This window comes from Nicotiana tomentosiformis, chromosome 6 (genome assembly GCF_000390325.3).
Source record: "Nicotiana tomentosiformis chromosome 6, ASM39032v3, whole genome shotgun sequence".
In the NCBI taxonomy this organism is placed as follows: Eukaryota; Viridiplantae; Streptophyta; class Magnoliopsida; order Solanales; family Solanaceae; genus Nicotiana; species Nicotiana tomentosiformis.
In genome coordinates, this window is record NC_090817.1 from 72,104,783 (window position 1) to 72,126,319 (window position 21,537).

Sequence of the window (21,537 nt, forward strand, 5' to 3'; positions counted from 1 at the left end):
GCCTCATACTCGGCCTCATTGTTAGTCAATTTTGTAGTTTTAATAGACTGTCTAACTACATTACCTGTGGGCGATTTTAGTACAATGCCCAGTTCGGACCCCTTTGTGTTCGAGGCACCGTCCGTAAAGAGGGTCCAGACTCCCTAAGAGGTACCCGATTTTATCAGTAATTCTTTTTCAATCTCGGGTACGAAGGCCGGCATAAAGTCAGCCACGAAGTCCGCTAATATTTGAGATTTGATAGCGGTTCGAGGTCGATACTCGATGTCGTACGCGCCGATCTCTATGGCCCATTTGGCCAATAGGCCTGAAAGCTCAGGTTTGTGTAAAATATTTCGTAGAGGATAAGTTGTTACAACATGTATCGGATGGCACTAGAAACATGGTTTTAGTTTCCTAGAGGCACTTATTAAAGCAAGCGCTAATTTTTCTATGTGTGGATATCTAGTTTCGGCCTCACCTAAAGTTCGACTGACATAATAAATAGGGAATTGCGTACCTCGTTCTTCTCGAATTAGGACTCCACTTACCGCTATCTTCAAGAAAGCTAGATACAGATAAAGCTGTTCGTCTGCCTTCGGGGTATGAAGCAACGAAGGGCTCGATAAATACCATTTTAGATCTTCCAAAGCCTGCTGACATTCCAGAGTCCATGAAAAATTGCTTTTCTTTTTAAGCAAAGAGAAAAATCGGTGGCTCCTATCCGAGGATCTCGAAATGAATTGTACCAAGGCGGTTATCTGTCCCGTTAGCCTTTGCACGGCCTTTACATTATCTACAATTGTGATGTCCTCGATTGCTTTGATTTTATCGGGGTTAATCTCGATTCCTCGATTGGACACTATGAAACCGAGAAACGTGCCCGACCAAACCCGAAAGCACATTTTTCGGGATTGAGCTTCATATTGTACTCCCTTAGTATGTCGAAAGTTTCCTGCAAATGCTTTAAATGGTCCTCTGCTCGCAGGGACTTAACTAACATATCATCAATATAAACCTCCATTGATTTTCCTATTTTCTTTTTGAACATTCTATTTACTAGGTGTTGACAAGTTGCACCAGCATTTTTTAGGTCGAATGGCATTACATTATAATAGTAAGTCCCGTACTTAGTGATAAATGAGGTCATTTCCTGATCCTCCGGGTTTATCCGTATTTAGTTGTACCCGGAATAGGTATCGAGAAAGCTGAGAGTCTCGTGGACAGCCGTGGCATCGATCACACGATCGATATTAGGCAAAGGAAAAGAATCCTTAGGGCATGCTTTATTCAGGTCTTTATAATCTATACACATTCTAAGCTTGTTCCCCTTTTTTAGGGACTACCACCACATTTGCTAGCCACTCGGGGTATTTTACTTCCCGAATGGACCCTATTTTAATAAATTTGGTTACCTCGTCTTTGATGAAGGCATGTTTGACCTTGGACTGGGGCCTTCTTTTTTATTTTACCGGGTGGAACTTTGGGTCCAAGCTTAGCTTATGAGTGGTGATTCCTGGTGGAATCCCTGTCATGCCAAGATGGGACTAAGCGAAATAGTCTATGTTAGCTATAATAAATTGAATAAGCTTTCTCCCGAGCTCGGGATCTAACCCCGTGCCCCGGTATACCTTTCGTTCGGGCAGATATTTGACTAGTATGACTTGCTCCAGTTCTTCGACCGTTGATTGGGTAGCGTCCGAATCATCGGGGACCATGCAGGATCGAGGGACCCCATGTTCATCATCTTCGTCAGTCTTTTGATTCTCTAATTGGGTCGAAGCTGACGTTTGTGATTGCTATTTGGTATTTCGTTCCTGCTTTCTCCTAACTCTATTCGTTTTGTCAGTTTTTCTAACATCTTAACAATTCGGGATTAGTCCCTGATTCTTGCTCATTTGACCTTACTATAGCTGGCGCCGTTTTGTGGGTGACTTCTTGGGGTGGACTGGGCTCGAGTATGGTCGGTTCCTGGGTTTGGCTCTGCAACTGGGCTATTGCTACTTGTTGAGCTTGCAACATCTCGAAAATTATAAGCAAGCTGATTTCGTTTTCCTCAACATTTTGGGTATTTCGAGCTGCAGACCGAGTTCCACCATGAATGCTATTTTCAGGGTCGGAATGTAGGTTTGCCTCGATGTACGCATGTGAATTAACGTCTATTGGCTCTTCGACCCGAGCTCCAACGGGATCGACGAGTGTCCTTCCGCCCCCGGGGGTTAAGTTATTGTTCTCATCTTGAATGCCATCTTCGTTGTCGATAGGTATCACTCTTATCTAGTGATACCTTTGCAGAACGTGTTTGGATTTTTGGTATGATCTTGGTTCTTTTGCTTGAGCAATGGCTCCAGTATTATCACACAATAATGGAACTTAACCTTCTATTGAAGGAACCACACTAAGTTCAGTTAAGAACTTTTTCATCCATACAGCTTCCTTAGTAGCTTCACTAGCTGGTATATATTCTGCTTTAGCCACTTAATCAGCTACTGTAGCTTGTTTGGAACATTTCTAACTCATTACACCACCAAATAAGGTGAATACATAATGAGAAAAAGATTTTCTATACTCCACCTTTCCGTTTGCTCCAATCTTTTTCTTAAAAAACCCATTTACAACGTATAGATTTTATATCCTTTGAAGGTTCAACTAAAGTCCATACTTTTTATTCCTTCATGGATTCCATGGCCTTTTGCTATCTCTCATAGTTATAGCCTCTTCATAGGTCTTAGGGTCATTATCATTATGATCAACCTTATTTGATACATCATCTTGTTCCATTAGATTTAATCTAGTTGGTGTCACGATCCAAAACTCTAACATGTCCTGATGGCACCTATCGGTGATACTAGGCAAGCCGATTTTCAAAAAAATACTTCAACATTTCATAAAAAGATACATCACAAGCCTTATTCATAACAAGATTTTCATAAAAACAACAGGAGTTTGACTCAAATATAATGCGGAAAGATAGCCCCAAACATCAGGGTGTCACCAAGTCATAAGCATCTAGATAGTCAGTCTAATAAAAACAGTGTCTACAAGAGTCTGTGTCTAAGTATCAATACAGAAAAGAAAGATAGCATAGAAGGAGAGACAAGGTCTGCGGACGCCGGCAGCTACCTCGTAAGTCTCCGATACTCGATCGCACACGAACTCAACGACCTCCATGACCGGACATACCTAGATCTGCACATGAAGTGCAGGGTGTAGCATGAGTACAACCAACTCAGCAAGTAATAGAAATAAATAAGGAACTGAGAAGCAGTGACGAGCTGTACAATACAGTTCATTTCAGTAATTTCAACAATGAAAGCAGACATGAGTCGATTCCGGTAATATGAGTCAAATCAGTTGCATATTTACTAAGTTCAAGTAAAACCAGTTATAATAATTTCCGGGAGTTCAGAATAGTAGCATGAATTAGCTAAATACAGCAACAAAGAATACAAATGCAACCTCTCAGGGTACAATCACTCAAGCTCTCAATAGCTCAACACTCGGCTCTCAGCCCTCAATACACACACTCAATAGGTACCTGCGCTCACTGGGGGTGTACAGATTCTGAAGGGGCTCCTACAGCCCAAGTGCTATAATCCGCACGGACAACTCACATGCTGCACGGACAACTCACGTGCTATAGTATCATATCTAGATCCGCACGGACAACTCACGTGCTATAGTATTATATCAGAATCCGCACGGACAACTCACGTGTTACGGTATCAATACCTCACAAACAGGCCTTCGTCCCCACTCAGTCGTGAACCTCTCTAGTCTCACATCCCTCAGTAATGAAAGAGAATCAGCCCAAAACAGAATGCTTAAATGTATCAACAGGGAACAATAGAGAATGAGGTATAATATACAAGAAATGCTATGATTGAGTACAATATCAATAATCCAGAAAATTCAACAGGTATCATGACCCCTGCGGGTCTCTACAACACCAATACATATCCTAAACATGATTTCTAACATGAATTGCAGTCAAATTGATGGAAGACAAGGAAAACATGTAAGCAACAATAGGCTATTCGACTTTATAGTCTCACGGGACGGACCAAGTCACAATCCCTCACAGTGCACGCTTACACTCCTATCACCTAGCATGTGCGTCACTTCCAAATAATCTCATCATACCAAACTCCGGGGTTTCATACCCTCAAGACTAGATTTAAGACCGTTACTTACCTCAACTGTGCAGAATCATACTCCGAAGTGCCCTTGCCCCTCAAATCAGCCTCCAAATGTCCCGAATCTAGCCACAAACAGTATGGGATAATCAATAAAGGCTAAAGGGATCAATTCCACAAGAAAACTACTAAATTATAGCCCAAAATACAAAATCGGCTCAAATCTGGCCCCCGGGCCGACATCTCGAAATCCGACAAAAGTCACAAAACCCGAAAGCCCATTCACTCACGAGTCTAACCATACTAAATTCATCAAAATCTGACACCATTTGGTTACCCAAATCCCCAAAATTCACTCTCCAATTCTCAAGCCCTAAATCCCCAAATTTTACTTCAAAATCTCGCTAATTAGGTGGGGAAATCAGTGGAAAACAAGATTTATGATCCAAAATGAGTACAAGAAGCTTACCTCAATAATCCCCTCTAAAATCTTCTCCGAAATCGCCTAAGTCCGAGTATAAAATGTTAAAATAAGACTAAAATCGTGAACCCTTGCTTTTAAACCTTCTACCCAGACATTTCGCACCTGCGGCCATTTATCCGCACCTGCGAAGCTGCTTCTGACGCAAAATTTCCGCTTCTGCGGAAGTTACTTATCCGGCTACCTCCACTCCTGCGACTACAAGACCGCATCTGCGCATATCGCAGGTGCGGAAAACCCATCGCACATGCGCCCAGCATACCGCTTCTACGACCAACGCAGGTGCGGGATAGCCTTCGCACCTGCGACCTCTGCTCCACTCCTCCTTGGCCGCTTCTGCGGTTCCATCCCCGCTTCTGCGGGCTCGCGTCCGCGGTTCCCACTTTGCAGGTGCGGTTACACCAGCAACATCAGCACTTCAGCTGCCTCTCAAATCCCAAACCAAGTCCGAAAACCTCCCGAATTCCACCTGAGGCCCCTGGGACCTCAACCAAACATGTCAACAAGTCATATAACCCAATACAAACTTAGTCAAACATTTGAATATCTAAAACAACATCAAAACACAGATTACACCCGGATTCAAGCCTAAAGAACTTCTAAACTTCCGAATTCCGCAAACGACACCGAAACCTATCAAACCACGTCCGATTGACCTATAATTTTGCAAACAAGTCCAAAATGATACCACAAACCTACTCCAATTCCCAAAAATCAAATCCTACCCCGATATCAAAATTTCCATTGCCGGCCAAAATCGTCAAAATTCCAACTTTCGCCAATTCAAGCCTAATTCTACTACGGCCCTCCAAATCACATTCCGGACGCGCTCCTAAGTCCAAAATCACCTAACAGAGCTAACGGGACCATCAAAATTCAAATCCGATGCTATTTACACATAAGTCAACATCCGGTCAACTTTTTCTAACCTAAACTTTCAATTAAGAGACTAAGTGTCTCAATTCACTCCGAAATCACTCCGGACCTGAACCAACTAACCCGGTAAAACATATAACAGCTCTAGAGCACAAGCGCAGCAGAAAAAAATAGGGGAACGAGACTATATCCCTCGAAACGACTGGCCGGGTCGTTACATCCTCCCCCTCTTAAACAAATGTTCGTCCTCGAACGGGTCTAGAAACATACCTGGAGACTCCAATAGGTGTGGATTTCTTCTCTGCATCTCCCGCTTGGTCTCCCAAGTGGCCTCCTCCATGGGCTGACCTCTCCACTGCACCTTCACTGAAGCTATATCCTTTGACCTCAACTTTCAAACCTTCCGCTCAAAAATGGCCACCGGCTTCACATCATAAGTCTAATCACCATCCAACTGAAACGTGCCGAAATCCAAAACATGAGACGAATCGCCGATGTACTTTTGGAGCATAGAAACCTAAAGTACTGGATGCATACTCGACAAGCTAGGTGGCAAGGCAAGCTTGTAAGCCCCCTCCCCGATCCTCTGAAGTATCTCAAAAGGCCTAATGAACTAAGGGCTCAACTTGTCCCTCTTTCCAAACCTTATAACACCCTTCATAGGTGATACCTTTAGAAGAACCATCTCCCCGACCACGTAAGACACATCACGGACTTTCCTGTCAGCATAACTCTTTTGCCTAAACTGCACCATGCAAAGCCACTCCCGAATCAATTTCACCTTGTCTAATGCATCCTAGATCAAGTCTGTACCCAAAAGCCTAGCCTCACCCGGCTCAAACCATCCCACCGGAGATCTACACTGCCTTCCATACAAAGCCTTGTACGGAGCCATCTAAATGCTCGACTAATAACTGTTGTTGTATGCAAACTCCACGAGCAGTAGAAACTGGTCCCATGAACCCCCAAAATCAATGACACAAGCGCGTAGCATGTCCTCCAATATCTGGATAGTGCGCTCGGACTGTCCGTCCATCTGAGGGTAAAATGTTGTGCTCAACTCAACCTGAGTACCCAACTCTAGCTGCTTGGCTCTCCAAAACTGCGATGTAAACTGCGTGCCTCTGTCTGAAATGATGGAAATTGGGACACCATGAAGGCGAACGATCTCTCGAATGTAAATCTCAGCCAACCGCTCTGATGAATAAGTAAAACCAACTCGAATGAAGAGTGCGGACTTGGTCAGCCGATCCACAATCACCCAAATAGCATCGAACTTCCTCGAAGTTCGTGGGAGCCCAACTATGAAATCCATGGTGATCCGCTCCCACTTCCGCTCTGGGATCTTTAACCTCTGGAGCAAGCCACCCGGTCTCTGATGCTCATACTTTACCTGCTGACAGTTGAGACACCGAGCTACAAACCCAACTATATCTTTCTTTATCCTTCTCCACCAATAGTGCTGTCTCAAATCATGGTACATTTTCGCGGCACCCGATTGGATGGAATACCGCGAGCCATAGGCCTCCTCAAGAATCAACTCCCGCAGCCCATCTACATTGGGCACACATATCCGACCCTGCATCCTCAACACCTCGTCATCACCAATAGTCACATCCCTGGCATCACCTCGTAGAACCCTGTCCTGGAGGACAAGCAGATGGGGTTCATCATGCTGACGTTCCCTGATACGATCATAAAGAGAAGATCAGGAGACCACACAAGCCAATACCCAACTCGACTCAGAAATATCCAATCTGACAAACTGGCTAGCTAAGGCCTGAACATCCAACTCCAATGGCCTCTCTGCTGCTGGAAGATATGCTAAGACCCCCAAACACTTCACCCGGCGACTCAAGTCATCGGCCACCATATTGGCCTTCCCGGGGTGGCACAAAATGGTGATATCATAGTCCTTAAGAAGCTCCAACCACCTCCGCTGACACAAGTTAAGATCCTTCTGCTTGAACAGATGCTGCAAACTCCGGTTATCAGTGTAAATCTCATAATGAACCGCGTACAAATAGTGCCGCCAAATCTTCAAGGCGTGAATAATAGTTGCTAACTAAATATCATGGATAAGATAGTTCTTCTCATGGGTCTTCAACTGGCGCAAAGCATAAACAATTACTCTACCCTCCTGTATCAGAACACACCCAATACCGACCCGTGAGGCATCACAATACACTATGTAAGAATTAGAAGCTGATGGCAGAACTAGAACTGGAGCCATGGTCAAAGTAGTCTTGAGCTTCTGAAAGCTCTCCCCGCACTCATCCGACCACCTGAATGGAGAACCCTTTTGGGTTAATTTGGTTAAGGGCGATGCAATAGATGAGAAACCCTCCACAAAACGACGGTAATAGCCCGCCAAACCAAGAAAGCTCCGAATCTCCATGGCTGAGGACGGTCTGGCCAACTCTGCACTGCCTCTATCTTCTTCGAATCCACCTGAATACCCTCACTGGACACCACGTGCCTTAAGAACGCCACTGAACTGAGAAAAAACTCACACTTGGAGAACTTTGCATAACGCTTCTCTTCTCTCAATCGCTGTAACACAATCCTCAGATGCTGGGCATGCTCCTCCTGGCTACGAGAGTACACCAGGATGTCATCAATGATTACAATAATGAACGAGTCAAGATAAGGCTGAAACACACTGTTCATCAAATGCATGAACGATGTTGGGGCGTTGGTCAGCCCAAAATACATCACAAGGAACGCATAATGGCCATATCGGGTCCAGAAAGCTGTCTTAAGAATATTCGAGTCCCGAATCTTCAGCTGGTGATACCTGACCTCAAATCAATTTTGGAGAACACCCTCACTCCTTGAAGCTGGTCAAACAGATAATCAATACGTGGCAAATAATACTTGTTATTGACTGTGACCTTGTTCAACTACCTATAATCAATGCACATTCTCATAGTACCATCCTTCTTCTTTATAAATAGAACTGATGCACCCCAAGGTGACATGCTAAGCCGAATAAACCCCTTATCGAGGAGTTCCTGAAGTTGTTCCTTCAACTCCTTCAACTCCGCCTGTGCCATACGATACGGTGGAATAGAAATAGGCTGTGTGCCTGGTACCAAATAAATACCGAAGTCAATATCCCTGTCAGGCGGCATGCCTAGCAGGTCTGCAGGAAACACATCCAGAAAATCACACACCACAGGAAAAAAATCAATAGCAGGGGCCTCTGCACTAACATCCCTCACAAAGGCCAAATAAGATAGACAACCCTTCTCAACCATCCGCTGAGCCTTCAAGTATGAAATCACTCTACTGGGAACATAGTCTATAGAACCGCTCCACTCAACCCTCGGCAACCCCGGCATCGCCAACGTCACGGTCTTAGAGAGATAATCTAGAAAAAGATGACATGGAGACAAGCAATCCATACCCAAAATCACATCAAAATCGACCATACTAAGCAACAAAAGATCTACTCTTATCTCCAGACTCCTAATAGTCACCACAAATAACCGATATACACGGTCCACAATAATAGTATCGCCCAGCGGAGTAGATACATGAACAGATGAAACTAGGGATTCACGGGGCATATCCAGAAAATGAGCGAAATACGAGCACACATATGAATAAGTGGAACCAGGGTCAAATAATACAGAGGCATATCTGTGGAAAACTGAGACAATACATGTAATCACAGCATCCGAAGCAATGGCATCTAGTCTGGCAGGGATGGCATAGAAATGGGCCTGGCCACCACCTGCACGACTTTCCCCTCTCAGGCGACCCCTAGCTGACTGAGCCCCACCTCGAGTTGGCTGGATGGGTGATGGAGTTGCTGGTGCTGGTGCCATCGGCCGAGTACTCTGCTGTGGAGCCCCACTCAACAACCTAGGGCAATCTCTCTTAATGTGACCAAAATCTCTGCACGCGAAACAACCCCTCCTTTGACGGAATTGTTGCTCCTGATGCCCCGAGGAACTTCCCGTGGAAGCGTGAGCTGACGAGGCATGGTGAGAACTCTACACTGTTAGTGCACTGAATGACAACTGGCCTTGCTGATAACTGTGTGACCCATGGCTAGATGGTGCACCATAGTGAACTGGGCGAGCCGTCTGAGCATGTCTGAATGGACGACCCCTACCGTGTTGGAACTGACCCCCAAAAGAAATACCGCCAAATCCACCCTGTCCACGAGGCCTCTTGGCCTCCCTCTCAACCCGCTCCTGACTGCGAACCATCTCAATCTGACGAGCAATGTCGACAACCTCATCAAAAGTAGCACCAGACACTCCCTCCCTGGTCATAAGCAATCATAGCTGAAAAGTGAGGCCATCTATGAACCTCCTGATCCTCTCCCTGTCTGTGGGAACCAATCAAATAGAATATCAGGCCAACTCCGAGAACCTCATCTCATACTACATCATGGACATATCACTCTGACGAAGCTGCTCAAACTGCCTGCACAGCTTCTCTCTACGGGACTGAGGCACGAACTTCTCCAGGAAGAGAACTGAGAAATGCTGACAGGTAAGTGGTGCTGCGCCGACCGGCCTACGCCTCTCGTAAGCCTCCCACCAAATAAATGCAGCCCCAGAGAAATAGTGAACGAGACCCCACTGGTCTGTAGAATACCTTCTGTACGGAGTATCCTCTGACACCTGTCCATGAAACCATGTGCATCCTCTCCCTCTGCACCACTGAAAGATGGAGGCAGGAGCCTCCCAAACCTCTCCAATCTACGCTGCTCATCCTCAGGCATAGCAGGAACCATATAGTCCTGAGCAGCTGCAACCGGCTGGGCTGGTGGTGCCCCTGGTGTCTGGAGTCCCTGTATCACCTGCTCTGGTGTGCGGGCGGCGGGAGTCTGAGTGCCTCCCCCGGCCTGAGAAGTAGTTGCTGCCGTCAAAATAGAGACCGCCTGAGAAAGGCCGGTGCACATAGTCAGAATCTGAGCTAAGGCCTCCTAAAGGCCAGGATACACGATGGGCACGAGTGGTGGTTGAGTTGGCCCCGCTGGTGCATCCACAATTGGGACCTAATCCTGATCTGGGGAAACTGGTGGATCTGCAGGTACTGCCCCAGCTGCTGTGTGGGCTGTACCTCTGCCCGTATCATGGCCACTACCACGACCTCGGCCTCTCGCGGCCCTAGCTGGTGGTACTGGTAGCTGTCCATCCTGCCCAGTAGTACGAGTCCTCACCATTTGTGAGAGAATGAAACAACAAATGTTTAGTTACCAAAATCAATAGATTCGCACAATAAGAATTCAAGAATGTGAAGTTTTCCTAAGGGTTCTATAGCCTCTCGAAGATAAGTATAGACGTCTCCATACCGATCCGCAAAACTCTACTAACCTGCTTATGGCTCGTGAGACCTATGTAACCTAGGCTCTGATACCAACTTGTCACGACCCAAAACTCTACCCTGTCGTGATGGCGCCTATCGATGATACTAGGCAAGCCGATTTTAAAAATAATACTTCAACATTTCATAAAAAGATAAATCAAAAGCCTTTTTTATAACAGGATTTTCATAAAAAAATAGGAGTTTGACTCAAATATAATGCGAAAAGATAGCCCCAAACATCGGGATGTCACCAAGTCATGAGCATCTAGATAGCCAGTCTAATATAAACAGTGTCTACAAGAGTCTGTGTCTAAGTATCAATACAGAAAAGAAAGATAGCATAGAAGGAGAGACAAGGTCTGCGGACGCCGGCAGCTACCTCGTAAGTCTCCGATACTCGATCGCACACGAACTCAATGACCTCCATGACCGGACATACCTAGATCTGCACATGAAGTACAGGGTGTAGCATTAGTACAACCAACTCAGCGAGTAACATAAATAAATAAGGAACTGAGAAGCAGTGACGAGCTATACAATATAGTTCATTTCAGTAATTTTAACAATGAAAGCAGACATGAGTCGATTCCGGCAATATGAGTCAAATCAGTTGCATATTTACTAAGTTCAAGTAAAACCAGTTATTATAATTTCTGGGAGTTCAGAACAGTAGCATGAATCAGCTAAATGCAGCAACAAATAAGACAAATGCAACCTCTTAGGGTACAGTCACTCAAGCTCTCAATAGCTCAACACTCGATTTTCAGCCCTTAATACACACACTCAATAGGTACCTGCGCTCACTGGGGGTGTACAGACTCCGGAGGGGCTCCTACAGCCCAAGCGCTATAATCAGCACGGACAACTCAAGTGCTGAATGGACAACTCACGCTCTATAGTATCATATCAAGATCCACACGGACAGCTCATGTGTAATAGTATCATATCAGAATCCGCACGGACAACTCACATGCTACGGTATCAATACCTCACAAACAGGCCCTTGGCCTCACTCAGTCATGAACCTCTCTAGTCTCACGGCCCTCAGTAATGAAAGGGAATCAGCCTAAAACAGAATGCTATAATGTATCAACAGGGAAAAACAAAGACAGGGGTATAATATACAAGAAATGCTACGACTGAGTACAATATCAATAAGCCAGAAAGTTCAACAGGTATCATTACCCCTGCGGGTCTCTACAGCACCAATACATAGCCTAAACATGATTTCTAACATGAATGGCAGTCCAATTGCTGGAAGACAAGGAAAACATGTAAGCAGCAATAGGATATTCGACTTTACTATCTCACGGGACGGACCAAGTCACAATCCCACACGGTTTACGCTCACACGCCCGTCACCTAGCATGTGCGCCACATCCAAATAATCACATCATTCCAAATTTCGGGGTTTCATACACTCAAGACCAGATTTAAGACTATTACTTACCTCAACTGTGCAGAATCCTACTCCGAAGTGCCCTTGCCCCTCAAATCAGCCTCTAAATGTCCCAAATCTAGCCACAAACAGTACGGGATAATCAATAAAGGCTAAAGGGATCAATTCCACTAGAAAACTACTAAATTATAGCCCTAAATCCGAAATCGGCTCAAACCCGGCCCCCAGGCCCATATCTCGAAATCTGACAAAAGTCACAAAACCTGAAAGCCCATTCACTCACGAGTCTACCATACTAAATTTATCAAAATCCGACACTATTTGGTCACCCAAATCCCCAAAATCCACTCTCCAATTCTCAAGCCCTAAATCCCCAAATTTCACTTCAAAATCCCCCTAATTAGGTGGGAATATCAGTAGGAAATAAAATTTATGATCCAAAACGAGTATAAGAAGCTTACCTCAATAATCCCCTAGAAAATCTTCTCCAAAATCGCCTAAGTCCGAGTCCAAAATGTTGAAATAAGACTAAAATCGCGAACCCTTGCTTTTAAACCTTCTGCCTAGACATTTAGCACCTGAGGCCATTTATCCGCACCTGCGGAGCCACTTATGCGGCAAAATTTCCGCTTATGCGGAAGTCACTTATTCGGCTACCTCCGCTCATGTGACTACAAGACCGCATCTGCGCCTATCGCAGGTGCGGAAAACCCATCGCACCTGCGCCCAGCATACCGCTTCTGCGACCAACGCATGTGCGGGATAACCTTCGCTCCTACGACCTCTACTCCACTCCTCCTTGGACACTTCTGCAGTTCCATCCCCCGCTTCTGCGGGCTCACACCTGCAGTTCCCACTCCGCAGGTGCAGTTACACCAGCAATAATAGCACTTCAGCTGCTTCTCAAATCCCAAACCAAGTCCGAAAATCTCCTGAATTCCACCCGAGGCCCCCGAGACCTCAACCAAACATGCCAACAAGTCAAATAACCCAATACGAACATAGTCGAACCTTCGAATCACCCAAAACAACATCAAAACATAGATTACACCCTGATTCAAGCCTAAAGAACTTATAAACTTCCGAATTCCTCAAACGACGCCGAAACCTATCAAACCACGTCCGATTGACCTCAAAAATTTGCACATAAGTCCTAAATGATACCATGAACCTACTCCAATTACCTGAAATCAAATCCGACCCCGATATCAAAATTTTCACTACCGGTCAAAATCGCTAAAATTCCAACGTTCGCCAATTCAAGCATTATTCTACTACGGACCTCCAAATCACATTCCGGACGTGCTCCTAGGTCCAAAATCACCTAATGGAGCTAACGGGAGCATTAAAATTCAAATCCGAGGCTGTTTACACATAAGTCGACATCCGGTCAACCTTTTCCAACCTAAACTTTTAATTAAGAGACTAAGTGTCTCAATTCACTCAAAAATTACTTCGGACCAGAACCAACCAACCCGGTAAAACATATAATAGTTGTAAAGCACAAACGCAGTAAAAAGAATTGGAGAACGAGGTTATAACTCTCGAAACGACCGGCTGGATTGTTACAGTTGGTACATGATGTTCTCATGTAGACCTTCTAAGAGGTTCTTGTACAATTTGTTCACCTTGTGCTGGATGTGGTTGTTGTTCAGTTTGGTTTGGAACTGGTTCATTAACCTGTTTTTGAACTACATTTAGTTCTTGAACTTCAACCGTTGAAGATGGCAACGTTTTTGTCAGCTTCAAAATATCCAATAAAGGTTCTTCAACTTGTGTCTCATGATCTTGATTTTGTATTGATTCATTAGTTTCTTGAACTTCATCAAGTTCTATTTCTCCAGTATGATTTCCTTCTAAAAGAAATTCCCTTTCCAAAAAGGTTGCTCCTCTAGCCACAAACACTTTATGATCAGAAGAGTGATAGAAATAATATCACATTGTTTCTTTGGGATACCCAATGAACCTACACTTATCAGATCTTGAGTCAAGTTTATCAGTCGGCAGTCTCTTAACATAAGTTGGACAACCCCAAACTTTAATATGTTTAAGGTTAGGCTTACTTCCTTTCCATATCTCATATGGTGTTGTAGAGACTGACTTAGTGAGAACTTTATTAAGTAAGTATGTTGTTGCTTCCAAAGCATATCCCATAAATTTATTGGAAGATCAGTGAACCCCATCATAGATCTCACCATATCTAATAAGGTTCGATTTCTCCTTTCAGATATATCACTATGTTGTGATGTTACTTGAGGTGTCCACTGTGAGAGAATCCCATTCTCTTTGACATACCTAGTAAAATCTTCACTAAAATATTCTCCACCTCTATTACACCTTAGTACTTTAATACTTTTACCAGTCTATTTCTCAACTTCACTACGGAACTTTTTAAACATTTCAAAAGATTTAGATTTGTGTTTCATAAGATACACAAATCCATATCTTGACATATCATCAGTGAAGGTGATGAAGTTAGAATATCCACCTCTAGCTTGAATCTTCATGGGCCCACAAACATCTATATGAATTAGTCCCAATAATTTAGAAGCTCTTTCTCCACTTCCAGTAAATGGAGATTTGGTCATTTTTCCTTTGAGACAAGATTCACAAGTTGGATATGATTCAAAATCATACTTGTCAAGGGACCCTTCCTTGTACAACTTATTAATTCTTTTCTCTCCAATATGACCAAGCCTGCAATGCCAAAGGTATGTATGATTTACTTGATCATCTCTTTTCCTCTTAAGTCTAGAAACATGCATAATCGAACTTGCATTCACATTAGGTAAGGCATAAACATCATGTTAGAGATAACCATTCACATATAAATCATTATCATAATGAATAGAGTAAATATCATTGCCTATGTTAATGCAAAACCCACGTTTGTCCAACATAGAAGCTGAAATTATGTTCGAAACAAATTTAGGAACATAATAACAATCATCCAACATAAGTATTTTGCCCGAAGGCATTATTAAAGAAATTGATCCTACATCTATGACTGCAACTTTTGCACCATTTCTAACTTGTAGATTAACTTCTCCTTTCTTCAGCCTCCTACTTATCTTGAACCCTTGCAACATATTGCAGATGTTATAACTACTGCCAGTATCTAATACCCACAGTGAAGAATTAGTAGTAGCTAAAGAAACCTTAAAAATATTTTTTATTAATGTTTTACCTTGTTTATTATCCTTTAGAGTTGCAAGATATTCCTTGCAGTTTCTCTTCCAATGCCCTTTCTTCTTATAGTGAAAACATTCAGCATCATATACTGACTGCAAGATCAAATCTTCAGAAAGATTTTTACCAAGCTTGTACCCCAATTTCTCAAGTTCTTCGGTAAGATCCATCACATGATTGACATGGGGTCCAACTAGAGAGATTTCAATGTCCAACTGTGTATCAAATATCTGTTACACCCTATATTTTCGTACGTAAAAATGCGTCGTAAGCAAACTAATGTAGGACCAAAAATGAGATAATATTTAAAAGTATATAAAGTAAGTTAATCATGTTACCTATGAGGTTACAAATATTGAAGATCATGAACAACAAGTACAAAGAGGGTTGGACAGTTTAGAAGCTAAAGCAATTGAATAAAACAATGTTTCGTCGAAAGTCGACAAGTTGGGAATGTTATAACATGTACCTTTGGGGTGAGACTAGGGTGATTAACATGATAAGGAGATTATGTTATGATTTATATTAGTCGTATGACATCCGTGTGTTATGTTTTAATGTCAAGCGAGTTGTGGAACAAAAGTCGATGAAAGTCATCACAAGTTACACTCATAAGTTTTACTGAAACTTTGGGTCAAATCTAACTGCAATTTTCTCCCAATATACTTAGAGTTATGGGGTGTTCAACCCATCAAATTAAAGATCTATGAGTCTATTTTCCAATGCATTAAACCGTTTGTAAATACGACATCGGAGTAGTGAGATATGGGCATATTTGCGATACTGCGCAAGCTGCTAGGTGACAAGTAGGTGTGTCACCTACTTGCTTAAATGAAAGCCCAAAAATGGGCCATTTCGGGTCGTCCAAAGAGGCCTTTTAAAGGCCTATTTTCTTCATATATTAGACTTAAAATAGAGCATAATAACCAGACATAAGCTCTGCAAAGAATCCTCCCAAAAATTTCCCACAAACCCTAATTGATTTTCTCTCCCTTTCAAGTTCTAATTGGAGGTAAAACCTAGAGTTTGAAGAACCAAGATAGGAGCTGAGTTATCCAACAAATAAGGTGAGTTTACTTCTCTCTTTCATCCAGTTTTTCTTCTATAAATTCATGGTAAGTCGTTCTATACTTGTGAGAACTCACGGGACGGTGATCGGAAGCCGTGAGTTCGAGTTATTCACTTGTAGCGAACTGTTTTGTGGACTATTTTGTGGAGTTTTGGAGGATGAAGGGGGTGTAGAAACACCATATAAATGTAGGGTGGTTGGCTGGTCGTTCGTCATAACATTTTCGGGTCGTTTGACACTACTACGGTGGTCGTTTTGTGTATGAAGAGATTGGGGTGTGTTGGGCTGTTTTGTAGTATTTGATGGTGTATATAGGGCTGGAAAATGATGTATATATGTTGTCATTATTCTGTTCTTGTATTGTTGGTGTTATCTTGAATTTGGAGGAAGTAAGGATTATAGGGGAGATGCTGCCCGTTTTAATACAAAATAAGTTTGTCGTTCGTTGTGCGATAGTTGTAACTTTCGTAACTTAACAATAGTATTATTATCATTCTTGTAGATTAAGGTGCGAAGAGGTGAGTTCAACTTGGTGATTGGAAAGATTGTGATAAGGTATGTTAAGGCTAAGCCTTCCTTCATTTTGGCATGATCTCGTAGCTACATGTGTTAGTAATGAGACAAAAAGAGAAGTTCATATTCATGAATTTATTCACACTATTCTAGTCTCATAAGTTACAATATTATTCCTTATCGAGACTCTATATTCAATTTTAGTATTGTCTTCTTCCAGTCAAGAGAGCAGCAAGCCTATATATACAGTATTACAGTATTTTCATTACTATCGAGCTATAATCGATGGGCAGGCCCCTATTGGGCAACCTCTGATCAGATGGAAAGTTATATACCGAGCCTACTATGGCCGAGCGCCTATGAGCGAGCCCAGCATGGTCGAGATACATAGCCTAGTATGGCCGAGCGCCTATGAGCGAGCCTACTACGGCAGAGCAGTTATATATACCGAGCCTTATAAGGCCGTACAATTATTTTACTTACTATATTGAAGGAGTTGAGTCAGTATCAACGGGTAAGTATATCTCCAGATCATCTTTGACTCCCAATTATTTTCAGTTATTATATTATCAGTTCAGTTTCAACTTTCAGTTATGTTATTGCCTTATATACTCGGTACATTATTTCGTACTGACGTCCCTTTTCCGGGGACGCTGCATTTCATGCATGCAGGTTCAGATAGACAGACGAGTAGACCTCTTCAGTAGGTGTTTCCAGAGTTTAGCCTGATCGGTAAGCTCCACATCCTTCGGAGTTATCGGGTCTAAGTTTTTGTGTGCATCTTATGTATGTATTTAGATATATAATATGGGTAGGTCGGGGCCCTGTTCCGATCACAATATATCTATCAGTAGAGGCTTGTAGACATATCCTGTTGGTTAGTGCAGTATGTTGGGTTTGTAGGCCTGATATGTATAATTTGGTGGTTTGTCAGCTGTAGTAGCTATGACGGCCTTTTCAGCCTAGTTTTATATTGATGTTTAGTTAGCGCTAGTTTCCATTCAGTTTTATATTTTGCTTCGCAAATTGTCTTGCAAGGTGGCCCCATGGCCAAAGTATGACATTATATGTTCAGAGTCCCTTAGTCGCAATTTGGTACGCCAGGTTAGGTGAGGCACCGGGTGCTTGTCTCGCTCCTAGGTTCGGGGCATGACAAACTTGGTATCAGAGCAGTTTTATCCTAGGGAGTCTACAAGCCGTGTCTCGTAGAGTCTTGTTTATAGATGTGTTGTGCACCACATTATATAAGCAGGGCACTACAAGGCATTTAGGAGTTGGTTACCCTTCTTTGAAATCTAAATCGTGCTACAGAACTGAGTTATAGGAAATTTGAATTAAACTTATGTGTTAGTGTTTGCATGCACAGATGACGGTGACTAGGAAGACTACGGCTAGCCAGAGGAGAGATACAGCAGTAGGTGAGGGGACCAGCAGGGTACCCCCAGTAGATGGGGCCTAGTCTGAGTCTCAAGGTGAGACCCCTACTCAGCCGTTACCGGCTCCTCCACCAACTACGGAGATTCCTAGGGAAACCGCACATCCAGTTCCCCCTCCACTTCCATCAGATCAGGACTTAAGGAGTGCGGTGCATTTGTTGACACAGTTGGTAGCTACCCAGCAACATGCTAGGGCATCAGCTAGTGCAGGAACTTCTGAGGGGTCTGGGAGTTCAAGGGTCCGAGAGTTTATTGCTTTGAGTCCCCCAGAGTTCACGGGGACAGATCAGAGGGAGGACCCGCAGGATTTCATAGATCAGCTTCACAGGATCTTTCGTGTTATGCATGCCACGGAGAAAGAGGCAGTTGAGCTAGCAGCTTTTCGACTCCGAGATATAGCCATCCTTTGGTATGAGGGATGGGAGAGGTCCAGGGGACGTGATGCACCTCCAGCTATTTGGGAGAATTTTTCAGATGCCTTCCTTGACCAGTACTTACCACGGGAGATCCGACAGGCTCGAGTCGATCAGTTTCTAGCCCTCAAGCAGGGTAATATGAGTGTTCGAGAGTATAGTCTCCATTTTGACTCATTGGCCAGATATGCACCATCCATAGTTGCTACTATGCGGGACAGGATTCACAGGTTTATAGCAGGGTTAGCCCCAGAGTTAACCGAGGCATGTGCCACCGCTGCATTGCAGGATAGTATGGATATCTCCCGGATTCAGGCATTCGCCCAGAATATAGAAAGGGGTAGGCGTCGGCAGCAGGGTACAGAAAGGGCTGAGCAAGGGCAACGTAAGAGGATGAGATTTCCCAGGTCTCAGGAGCAATATCAGGGTAGTTATAGGACCCAGTACTTCGGACGGCCACCTAGGCCTCCGCCACCTCAGTTATAGGGTTACAGGTTTGACCGCTATAATCAGTCAGGACCAGGTGAGAGCTCACGGGCGTCGGGTTTGCAGCGACAGCGAGGATCTACGCAGACATGGTCATTTCCTCCACAGTGTGACATCTGTGGTAGAGGACACTTGGGCCAATGCCGAGTAGGTTCTGATGCTTGTTATACATGTGGGCGTCTGGGGCATATGATGCGAGATTGCCCAAATAGAGATTCTGGGGGAATGGCACAACCAGCGAGTTCAGCAACAGGATCATCTATGTCCGTGCATCCTTCAGGGCGCGAGTCTCAGTCTTCGGCTGGTAGAGGTCGGGGCAGAGGTAGAGGTTCCAGTTCAAGTGGTAATCAGAACTGTATCTATGCTTTAGCGGGTCGACAGGACCAGGAGTCTTCACCAGACGTTGTGACAGGTATATTAACCATTTGCTCTCACGATGCTTATGCTTTGATAGACCCAGGATCTACTTTATCGTATATTACCCCATTTGTCGCGAGGAAGTTTGGTATAGTGCCTGAAATACTAAGTGATCCTTTTGCGGTATCTACACCGGTCGGAGAATCGATTATTGCTAGACGGGTTTACCGAGGTTGTACGGTGACAATTTGTAGTCGTCAGACCTCAGCTGACCTAGTTGAGCTAGAGATGATGGATTTTGATGCTATCATGGGTATGGACTGGTTGGCAGCTTGCTATGCCACAGTTGATTGCCGAGCAAAGGCAGCCAGATTTCATTTTCCGGGTGAGCCAGTCCTTGAATGGGTAGGTAATACACCAACACCCAGAGGTAGGTTTATTTCCTATCTGAAGGCGAGGAAAATGATCGCAAAAGGGTGCATTTATCATATTGTGCGAGTTAGAGATGCAGATGCTGAGATACCTACACTTCAGTCTATTCCCGTAGTCAAAGAGTATGCAGATGTGTTTCCAGATGAGCTTCCAGGTATTCCTCCAGAGCGAGAGATTGATTTTAGCATCGATTTGCTTCCAGGAACTCAACCAATATCCGTCCCTCCGTATAGAATGGCACCTGGCGAATTGAAGGAGTTGAAGGAGCAGTTAAAAGATTTGCTGGAGAAAGGTTACATCAGGCCCAGTACCTCACCTTGGGGTGCACCAGTACTATTTGTGCGGAAGAAAGACGGCTCGCTGAGGATGTGTATCGATTATAGGCAGCTGAACAAGGTAACTATTAAGAATAAGTATCCACTTCCAAGGATCGATGACTTGTTTGATCAGTTGCAGGGGGCTAGATGCTTTTCAAAGATAGATTTGAGGTCGGGGTACCACCAGGTCAGAGTTCGGGAAAAAGATATTCCGAAGACAGCCTTCAGGACCCGATATGGCCACTTCGAGTTCCTTGTCATGTCCTTCGGGTTGACTAATGCACCCGCTGTATTTATGGACTTGATGAATAGCCTATTCCGGCCATTTTTAGATCTGTTCGTGATAGTATTTATTGATGATATTCTGGTTTATTCCCGTTCAGAGGATGAGCATGCAGACCACCTACGAGCGGTACTCTAAACCCTCCGTGATCGTATGTTGTATGCTAAGTTTTCTAAATGTGAGTTCTGGTTGAAGTCTGTAGCATTCTTGGGGCATATTGTATCAAATGAAGGGATAAAGGTGGACACTCAAAAGATTGAGGTCATGAAATCTTGGCCTAGACCTACCACTCCGACAGAGGTTCGTAGCTTTCTAGGCTTAGCAGGATACTATCGGAGGTTCGTAGAGGGTTTTTCTTCCCTTTCGGCACCATTGACGAAGTTGACACAGAAAGAAACTAAGTTTCAATGGACAGAGGCTTGCGAGCGGAGTTTCCAAGAGCTTAAGAATAGGTTGACCTCAGCTCCAGTTCTAACACTTCCAGAGGGTCTAGAGGGTTATGCCGTGTATTGTGATGCATCAGGTGTCGGGGTAGGATGTGTCCTGATGCAACATGGGAAGGTAATTGCGTATGCTTCAAGGCAGTTGAGGAAGCACGAGAGGAATTATCCGACCCACGACCTCGAGTTAGCTGCGGTTGTCCATGCACTTAAGATATGGCGGCATTATTTATATGGTGTTCATGTTGATGTATTTACTGATCATAAAAGCCTACAATATATCTTCAAGCAGAAAGAGTTGAATTTGCGACAGAGGCGATGGCTTGAGTTATTGAAAGATTATGATGTTAACATTCTCTACCATCCAGGGAAAGCTAATGTTGTAGCAGATGCCTTAAGTCGC

At 43.9% G+C, this 21,537-nt stretch overlaps 2 protein-coding genes across 2 annotated transcripts; both read right to left on the bottom strand.

Annotated features, from left to right (window-relative positions):
• Nucleotides 1–6,085: 6,085 nt before the first annotated feature.
• LOC138894198 (uncharacterized) lies at nt 6,086–7,345 on the bottom strand. The gene is made up of 3 exons (XM_070178880.1): nt 7,239–7,345; nt 6,866–7,157; nt 6,086–6,217 (listed from the first exon to the last, which is right to left on the bottom strand). The coding sequence occupies exons 1-3, from the start codon at nt 7,343–7,345 to the stop codon at nt 6,086–6,088; spliced, it is 531 nt and encodes a 176-aa protein (XP_070034981.1).
• A 6,441-nt stretch (nt 7,346–13,786) lies between these two features.
• Nucleotides 13,787–15,558, bottom strand: LOC138894199 (uncharacterized). The gene is made up of 4 exons (XM_070178881.1): nt 15,387–15,558; nt 15,083–15,317; nt 14,633–14,896; nt 13,787–14,090 (listed from the first exon to the last, which is right to left on the bottom strand). The coding sequence occupies exons 1-4, from the start codon at nt 15,556–15,558 to the stop codon at nt 13,787–13,789; spliced, it is 975 nt and encodes a 324-aa protein (XP_070034982.1).
• Between the last annotated feature and the right edge of the window lie 5,979 nt (nt 15,559–21,537).

Coding starts and splice junctions, on each gene's coding strand:
- LOC138894198 (XM_070178880.1), bottom strand. CDS start 7,345: ATGGTGGCCGATGACTTGAGTCGCCGGGTGAAGTGTTTGGGGGTCTTA. Junction 7,158..7,238: donor GTTCAGGCCTTAGCTAGCCA/GTTTGTCAGATT, acceptor TGATCGTATCAG/GGAACGTCAGCATGATGAAC. Junction 6,218..6,865: donor GGTGTCTCAACTGTCAGCAG/GTAAAGTATGAG, acceptor TGCATGGTGCAG/TTTAGGCAAAAGAGTTATGC.
- LOC138894199 (XM_070178881.1), bottom strand. CDS start 15,558: ATGGATCTTACCGAAGAACTTGAGAAATTGGGGTACAAGCTTGGTAAA. Junction 14,897..15,082: donor TCTATGTTGGACAAACGTGG/GTTTTGCATTAA, acceptor TTGGCATTGCAG/GCTTGGTCATATTGGAGAGA. Junction 14,091..14,632: donor ATGTCAAGATATGGATTTGT/GTATCTTATGAA, acceptor GTTTGTGGCTAG/AGGAGCAACCTTTTTGGAAA.